The sequence below is a fragment of the Elgaria multicarinata genome, chromosome 18 (genome assembly GCF_023053635.1).
Source record: "Elgaria multicarinata webbii isolate HBS135686 ecotype San Diego chromosome 18, rElgMul1.1.pri, whole genome shotgun sequence".
Classification (NCBI taxonomy): Eukaryota; Metazoa; Chordata; class Lepidosauria; order Squamata; family Anguidae; genus Elgaria; species Elgaria multicarinata.
Genome location: NC_086188.1, coordinates 24,450,977 through 24,459,902, shown reverse-complemented (window position 1 = coordinate 24,459,902; position 8,926 = coordinate 24,450,977). Strand labels below are relative to the sequence as shown.

General features: G+C 48.1%; 1 protein-coding gene across 1 annotated transcript; it reads right to left on the bottom strand.

The window, feature by feature from the left end:
- Positions 1 to 1,856: 1,856 nt before the first annotated feature.
- On the bottom strand, positions 1,857 to 7,494 carry LOC134410657 (uncharacterized). Its single transcript, XM_063144046.1, has 6 exons — positions 7,217 to 7,494; positions 5,896 to 6,019; positions 4,424 to 4,569; positions 3,867 to 3,940; positions 2,987 to 3,088; positions 1,857 to 2,273 (listed from the first exon to the last, which is right to left on the bottom strand). Exons 1-6 carry the CDS (start codon positions 7,436 to 7,438, stop codon positions 2,114 to 2,116), a joined length of 828 nt encoding a protein of 275 aa, XP_063000116.1. The 5' UTR covers positions 7,439 to 7,494; the 3' UTR covers positions 1,857 to 2,113.
- Positions 7,495 to 8,926: the final 1,432 nt, after the last annotated feature.

The following is an 8,926-nucleotide window of genomic DNA, read 5'->3' as shown; positions in this document are numbered from 1 at the left end:
GTAAGCATGTACAAGATTGCACCATAATATAATTAGAGATAAAATTGAAAAGCATGTTGAAAAATAAAATGTCCAAAACAAAGTATACTAACCCTATGCTAAACTCTTGAAGAAACAAATACTCACAAACGTACAGGGATCACCTGTATCATCTGTGGATGGGCAGAGGGGTGACGGGGTGACAAAGGCTTCTGGGTTCATTTTAGGACTGCTCGTCCGGGGGTGGGGGCATCCAGGTAAGCAAAAGATTAAAAGAAGACCAAGAACAGGCAGTGAGGGGCAACGTGAAGGGTGGGGGGCTGAGGCTATCAGGAAGCATCCTGGCCTGACCGGACCATGAAACTGCTCCTGCTCCTCCGGGACTGGATGCCAGGACTCTTGCAATACCCAATTGTCAAATTCTACAATGTGGAGAAAAAGAAAGTCCTCTGGAAAGGAGCTGCACTGCAAAGGTCTTTTGACTGCATTGTAAGAAACACATTTCACAGAGTTACACTAGGGGCTGACCCTATGGAAAGGAGGACCGAGCTTCTGTATCTTTAACAGCTGTATTGAAAAGGAAATTTCAGCAGGGGCTCTTCCACACGTCGTTCTCGGGGCGCTTCCATCCGCCCCCAGTGCACCCCGAGAACGAGCGTGTAACTTGCGCGGAGGAAGCTGGGTGGCGGCGGCGAGGACGTGTCTTCCTCGTCTCTTCACCAGGCAAGTTACACGCTCGTTCTCGGGGTGCACTGGGGGCGGATGGAAGTGCCCCGAGAACGACGTGTGGAAGAGCCCCAGGTGTCATTTGTATATATGGGGAACCTGGGGAAATTTCCTCTTCATCACAGCAGTAAAAGCTGCAGGAGCCCTGCCCTCTTTTAAATCTGGTCACTCTAGCATAGCTCCTGCAGCTTTAACTGTTGTGATGAAGAGGGAATTTCACCAGGTTCTCCATGACACCTGCTGAAATTCCCTTTTCTATAGATAAATAAAGAAGTTATTTATGACTATATAGCCGGGAACAGATTTAGGGAGTGGAGGAAAGTGCCGAGTTAATATAAATAACGACACTTGCTGTAATAAAAAAAAAATACAAACTCAGTAAGCCATGAGTGTTTCCTCTAATACAAACGGTAAAGTTGATTATATCACAAGTAGGTTAGTCCAGTAAAAACTTAGTGTAAATATTGTATTAGACTATGAGTGTTGTTCCTTTTATTTAATTTTAAGGTGGATGAACTTGTTTACAATGTAATATGACTTTACATATATTTTACTTGAATGTCTTATGGCTCCTGACGAAGGATCTCCAGATCCGAAATGTTGAGCATTGTACAAGTTTGGTTGAAAGTTTTTTTGAACATTTTTAAATTTTTATATTTCAGATAAAAATAAAGAAATTTCTTTTGACATTTCTTAGCGCCAGAGCTAGTAGCCTCTTTTTCTTATAGCCTTTACGTGGTGCTTTCCCCCTCTTTTTCCGCCACTCTCCAGATCCCTGCCAGCATGACGAATGGTAGCTGGAGCGTCCAACATATCTGGAGAGCAGCAGGTTACGGAAGGCTGCCTCACACCATGCCAGCTCTCCATGAGCCTTTTACCTGCTTGATAAGGTGGGTCACCTTTTTATATCCCAGTAGGTGTAGCTTGGCTTACAGGACTACTCAGGATAGTTGACCTTTGTTCATGTGACTTGACTGGCAGTTGTATCTTTCCATCTTGGATGTGCTGGCAACCTGGCTGCAATATCTGTCACTCCAACGATTACAGAGTTGATTCCGCTGCTCTGGCTGGCTAGGCAGAGGTCCCCTTCCTCCCTCACCACTCCACGCGCACCCTCTCCCTAAGCTGTGTGCTCAGTGGAAGAGGACAACCCCATCCCAGGAAGAAGAAGTGTACTGATCGTCAGTCAAGGGCACCTTTCCACCTTCAAAACTAGCCAAGCGCACTTATCACCCCTAAGTGATAAGAATGTCTCCGCTTTCCCACCCCCTGCCCCAACCACTTTCTTTGACCATTTCCTCATGCCCCACATTTCGAGGTGCTTCAATGGTAGAGCCGTCCACACGCTACAGAGGAGCACGCACTGAACTTTAATTCGCGTAGCATCTTCCCATATACGAAAAGACATTTAGGCTCCTGTAGGGTTTGAATCAGGGCTGGCAGTTTCGTTATCCTTCTCGCCGTCTTTGTTGCCTTTGAACTTGGCCAGCATGGGCGTGTTGAAAACAGTAGCGGCGCTAGACGAGTCAGCGCTTTGGGAAGACGGAGCGGGCCCACTGGCAGGAGTCCTGCAACGAGAGAACATTCCCTATGAGGATCTCCAGGTGCCTCCTGGAGCCCGACTACCCTACAACAAGAGTGTGTAACTCCAAATTCCAAATCCTAGGAGAAACGGCTGAAAGAGCTGGCTGTGTTTAGCTTGGAGAAGGGAAGGTTACGGGCCGACATGGGAGTGGTCTTCCAGTGTAGGAAAGGCTGTCATGAGCAGACAGAGCAGCCTAGTCTCTGTTGCTCCATAGGGAACAACTAGAACCAATGGGTGAAAATTGCAGGACAGCAGATCTTGGCTAGACCTGAAGAGCAACTCGCTAAGACTGAGAGCAGTGGGATCGGCTGGCTCAGGAGGTGATGGAGGTATTTTAGCCGAGGCTGGGTGGCCACCTCTCAGGGTTGCTGTAGCTGCATCTTGCACTGCAGAACCTGCATTAGGCAGGGGTTTGGAACAGATGACCTCCAAAGGACCCTTTCAAATCTACGATTCTACGATGGTCCCCAAGGAATTCTGAGCATGGCCTTCTCAGGTAATTCTCACAGAGGATTCTATCGGCATCCTCGTCAATTTCACACGACCCTTTGGGGAGAAGCAAAGACAGTTGGCATCTAGAAGATCTGACTTGGGGAAGCAGCCGGTCCGTCCTTCATCCCTTCCATGCAAATGAAATGCGCCTCCTTGCCTGGGAAATAACGGCTGTGTCGGCAGCCTTAGAAGGGACCCCTGTACCTTGGGAGACTGGAGTATTTCAGCCGGCTGATGGAGCTGCTACTGAGCATTGAGGGACGGAAGCCACCAGGGTTCAACATTAAGGGACGCAGGTCAACCATGCTGTTCAAAGACAGGAGAGAGGAAATGGTTAGACTCAGAACCATGTTTAGTGGCTGAGTAACAATGCGTCTGTTCTGCAGGCTGGCAAAAGAGACACAAAACTAGGTGGGATCGCTAATACCCCAGAAGACAGAAACAAACTTCAAAGTGACCTTGATAGGCTGGAGTGCTGGGCTGAAAACAACAGGATGACATTTAATAGGGATAAATACGAAGTCCTACACCTAGGAAAAAGAAACCAAATGCACAGTTACAAGATACTTGACTCAGCAATACTACAAGCGAGAAGGATCTTGGATTCTTTAAGTACCTGAGGTAAAGTACTGAGTTATATGGTGGCAGCGGGAAAGACAAAGGGTGAATAAAAGGAGCACAGACTGCCAAGCTGGTTGCTGTGGGACCAAGAAGGGGCAGAGAATCACAGAACCAGGCGGAGAGTAAAAGGGGGATGCCCAGAGGTGGGAACAGAAAGGGAAAATAGAACACAGATTGGGCAGCCGTAAACCAACTGCGTTCATGGTTGGGATCCCTTAAAGAGAAAGGTAAAAAAGAGTCTCAAGGGAGCAGGCCGTGACAGACCCCCTCCCGCTTCTATGCCCACCCCCACACTCAGCAGGTAAACACACGGTCACCTAACCCCAACCGAGGTCTCCCTCTGTTCCTGGCCTCCTTCTCAGTGAAGACTGTAACTCCCCCTGAGAAATGGAGCACCCATGCATCGTCTGCTTTCTAGCCGGATCGGGCCCTCTGCTTTGCCTTGCCTTCGACCACCTCTCACCTCTTCTGATTGACGGATGACATGCCAGCCCAGAGCTGCTTCAGATCCATGCTGGAATTCGTGCTTCTCTCCAACTGTTGGGAGTGAAAAGTAAAAACTTGTTAAGCACTGCAAGCAATGATCCTCCCAGGAAGCCATGGCTGGTTCCAGTCCAACCCTCCTTTGGTGTACTTGCGGAAAATATAGGAGGACTGGAGGAGAGGAGACCCTAAAGTGAGCAGAAATATGGACTTCACAGAGTTCCAAAATGCTCTAAGAGACCTGTATAGCCTAACGCAGTGAGTAGATTTTAGCAGGCTTTAGCTGGCAAGAGCAGGGCTCATTCCCAGGATGGGCCTCTCATAGTTATGTCACTCTTTCCTCATAGAATCTTATCTCAGGAGGAGCTGGGAGGTTTTCAATCTTAACAAGGCACCAAGGAAGGCAATTATTTTCTTAGCTTGAATACTTTGAATACTTAGCTTGAATACTTTGCAGCTCTGATGCACAGTTCTGGGGAAATGGGAGGAGGGGGAGGAGGAGGTTGAGGACGTTCTTCAGTAGCTAGAAGCACAAACCTGCTTTGGGAAAGAACCAAAGATTCTGGGCATGGCAGGAATGCTGGAGTCCAGGAGCGTGGTCTGGCTGGGGCTGAAGCCTCCCAGTGGCGCGCTCTTCTTCTTAGGCCTCATCTCTGACGGCCTCCAGGATGGGCTCTTGGCAGCTGAGGAAGAGCAAACCTCGTTTGAAGTGGGCAGTTTCACACGGGCTGCAGCAGCAGCAAACCCAGCCTCGCCTCCGACTGCACATTTAGCCAGGTCCCGCAGCCCAGCCCGGCCCCTGGTCCACATGCAATGAGTGAACCTGGATGTCACATATATCTGGATGGCGGTTCCATTTATGCCTTGTCCACAGACAAAGGATTTTAAATATGCAGCTAGAAAATTGTGACCTGTGAAGAAACCAACTGTACATATTTTAAAATTCGTAAAAACTTTAATGGCTAGAAAGAAAGATGATGATGATGATGATGATGATGATGATGATGATGATGATAGTGATGGCGATTTTGGAAGGAGTGTATAAGGGAACAGTTTTTACTTTCAAGTATTTGTTGAAAATCAGTTCTAAACTGCTAAGCTCTTGGAGGTGATCACAACAGAGAGGGAACAAATCTCTTTTGGGAACGGCACAAACATTATTCTGCACACCCATGACTTCTTAATCTCTCCCCAGGGTGTCGTTCTGTTGGAATGCCATCTCCTGGTTCCTCGTGGGATCCCACCCTGCCTCAACGTACGGGAAAAACCCTGTGCCTTACCAAGGCTTTCGTCCTCGCAGTAATCCCACCATCATGACACGCTCCTTCCTACACAACCATGGCAGGATCTAGACTACTGCTTCATAATGGTGTATAATGGGGCATATCACATATATGACACATCACATATACCATTGTGGTGTAGTGGGTAAACTGTGGGCTGGGAGTCGGGAGATCTGGGTTCTAGTCCCCACTGGGTGACTTTGGGCCAGTCACAAAAACTGAATCGACAGGTTCCAATCTGGAGGAGAAGAGGAGGGAGTGGAGGCCACAGAAGCCCCAAATGTGTGCACTAGGATTCTGTGGGGATGTGGTCAAGGAGGGTCAGGTAGCCATAGGAGAGCTGAAGTTGCCCTGCCAGTTCTGTCCATCAGTTTAGGGACCAGACCTCTATAGATGTGGTTAAGAAAAACGTGTTTATCCTTTACCCACATTGAATTCCATTGGTCCCTTTCTTGCCCACCTACTCATCTCTTCAGGCATGGAAGGCCATCAAATTTCATTATGGAAAGGAGAACAAGGGGTGGTAACAATGGAAGCAGTTTGGAGCAGAGTGTTGGTTGTTTTATTATGGTTTTAATTTTTGTGAACTGCCCAGAGAGCTTTGGCTATTGGGCGGTATAAAAATGAAATAAATAAATAAATAAATAAATAAATAAGGGCCACCTGGAGCAAACTCCAGGCGTAGCCTCTGGACGAGAAAGAGATGAGAAATGCAAGACTACTTACCACGAGCGTAGTCATTGGCCTTCTCCATGTCACGCCTCAGTTGCTGCACCTTTTCCTCCACTTCCATTTCCCCCAGTGAGCTGTTAGAGTTCACATCTCCCTGAAGCATGGAAAAGAACTTGTCCTGGAAAAGACCAGAGAGGGCATGGAAGGGCTGCCCATGTGAGGCTGCGACCTGGGACCTAGTCTAGGCCTGCAACAACGGGTGGTGGCAGGATCCCAAGGTCATGCAGTGGAGGGGTAGGAAAAAGGACACTCCCTGCAAGAAGAATGTTAGCACATCAGGGAACATTTCCAGCCCACCCTATAGCTGTGCTAGATTTCTACTCACAGGGAAATTGCTGTCGCTTTTAATATAGCACACTATAAAAATATGTGACACCTCCTCTGCCTGCAATCTGAAACAGTCCTTTCTTCCACCTCAGGACTCTAACATCTCATTCAGCTGTAGGTGTTGATCCATATTTTGCTAATCTCAGGGATTAATTTCAGATGAGCTGGTTGATAAATTCCTAGACTTCGATAAAGCCAAACATCTGATCACCAGGTGCTATGGACAACACCACGTCCAAACCTCAACCAAAAGGCCTCAATGCACCACTGGTGCAGCCCTCTAAGAAGCCTTCATGTGGGGTGACCATATGGAAAGGAGAGCAGGGCTCCTGTACCTTTAGCAGTTGCATAGAAAAGGGAATTTCAGCAGGTGTTATTTGTATGCATGCAGCACTTGGTGAAATTCCCTCTTCATCACAACAGTTAAGGCTGCAGGAGCCCTGCCGTCTTGACCAGATACAAAAGGAGGCAGGGCTTCTGCAGCTTTAACTGTTGTGATGAAGAGGGGATTTCACCAGGCCTACAAATGACACCTGCTGAAATTACCTTTTCTACAAAACTGTTAAAGATACAGGAGCCCTGTCCTCCTTTCCATATGGTTACCCTACTCATGGCAGCAGCTCGATACTTCAAGCCAGCCAGCTGGTGCATTGTAGTCCAGTCTTCCCCAAGCGGGAACCCTCCAACTCTGGACCCTTCCCATAAATCCCTGATTCATCTCCAATAAACCCCTGCCCATCAGACTGCTGTTAAAGCTGCCAGCTCATGGATTGGGCTCCCAATGCCTATTTGCTTAAGATTGCCAACTTTTTCACCAGCCTCTACTCCTCTGCATTCACAGCAGCTTCATCTGCATCAAGGTTTCGTCTCCCTGTTTCAGCAAGCTTCACTTGCTGATCCCTGCAGTGAGAGGCTCACGTGGGTGAGCCCGGCTGTTTTCTCTCTGGCAAACCCTCTTCAGAGGTCGCCTTGGCAGTCTCAGCCTCACCTTCAGATATTGCACCAGGCTGGCTTTCTCGGCCTCTGCCTGTTTCCTCTTGCGCACCACCCGCTCACAGATCCCCGGGTTCTGCTCCATTTGGGTGTAAAGGTCTTGCAGGGATTTCTGAGTGTAACTCAAGGACTGGTGCTCAAAGTCCTGGGGGGAGATCCGCTCGCAGAAGGAGATAATGAGCGGGTATTCGTTGTCAAATTCGTCCAGGGTCTCCATGCTGCAGTTGGCCAAAAAGAGAAGAGGGAGGAGAGGAGGTAGAATGCCAGGCGTTAGGCAGGGAATCCAAATTAATCAGCATCCTCTTAACGGACACATTGCACAACCAACCAGGAAGTTCTCCTGCACAAGCTTCGTTGAAATGAACAAAAAAATTGCAGATTTTGCCCGTCTCCCATTCATTTCAATGGGTGCTTCCATATGAAAACTTCCTGGTTGATTATGCTCCACTTGTTTGATCTGTCCTTTTCAGATCCTGAGCCTTTCTCCATGAGGCTTTTATCGGGCCCTCATGATTCCTCAGTCACAATAATTTGCACGTCCTTTATACAACATCAACCTCCTCCAAGACCTCTCCCGTGCTTTGGAACTGTTATAGGGGCTTTTTTTTCCTAACGAGGGAAGTCTAGTATTTTTTCTTCTGAATGGTATTATAGAAACCTAGTGTAGTTGCACTAGTCCACCATGCCACAGCACCACATAGTGGTTGCATAATGGAACATATAGAAAGGGGGAAGGCGGGCTCAGGAAAAATAACATGTGCAAAGGAGCCATTCTTAAGCCTGCAAAGAATCCAGAAGCAGAAACCTCAGTAAAGATTGAGGATAACAGCCTCATGTAGAAAAGCCCCCTGCCCTGGTGCCCTTTATTGGAGCTCAAGGGCTGCGGTTCTGTGCACACTTAACAGGCAGAAAAGCCCCATTTCACACCATGAAGTTTATTTCTAGGTGTTCTTACAGGCAAGATATAAATAACAGAAATAAAAATGAACAAACAGCCATAAAACCCAGCTTAAAAGCTGTCAGCTGAGGGAGCTCCTTCATCATAGGGTAGAAATCTCTAAAACAAGGGTGGAGCACTTGTGAACCTCCAGATATTTTTGACTACAGATCCCATCAGCCCCAGCCTGCATAGCCAATGGTGAGGAAAGATGGGTGTTGTCACCAAAACGTCTGGAGGCCCAGAAGTTGCCCAGTCTTGCTCTAAAAGAATTCTCAGCATCAGGCCAAGCTACAGTTCCCAGAATTCTTTGTGGGAAACCATGAGAGTTAAACAGAAATAAAACCTATACAGGTTTTCAAGGTAGTTCTGGCCCACCATTCGTGTGCTCCTCCTGGCACATATGAACCCTGATCAGGATCTTAGTGTATTAGCAGGCGATTAGAGAACCCCTTTCGGCAGTTGCCGTGGCTCCATTTCATCAGTTTTCTGTGGCTACTTGGATCATGTGGATGAAACGAGTTATTTGGATGTTTCTGAATCAGGTTTTCAGCCAAAAAGCTATTGGTGGCCCAGTGCATGAGCTGTGCTGGGAGGCAGGCAGGGAGGTGGTGTGCAACCCTGTCCATGCTCCTGGACCGCTCCGTGGCTTTTGGTACCCTTGACCCTCGTATCCTTCCGGACTGCCTTGATTGGACAGGCCTGGGGAACCCCGCCTTGCACCGCCTACCAGATGGTGATGAGGGACAGCTGTTCTACCCCATGGCT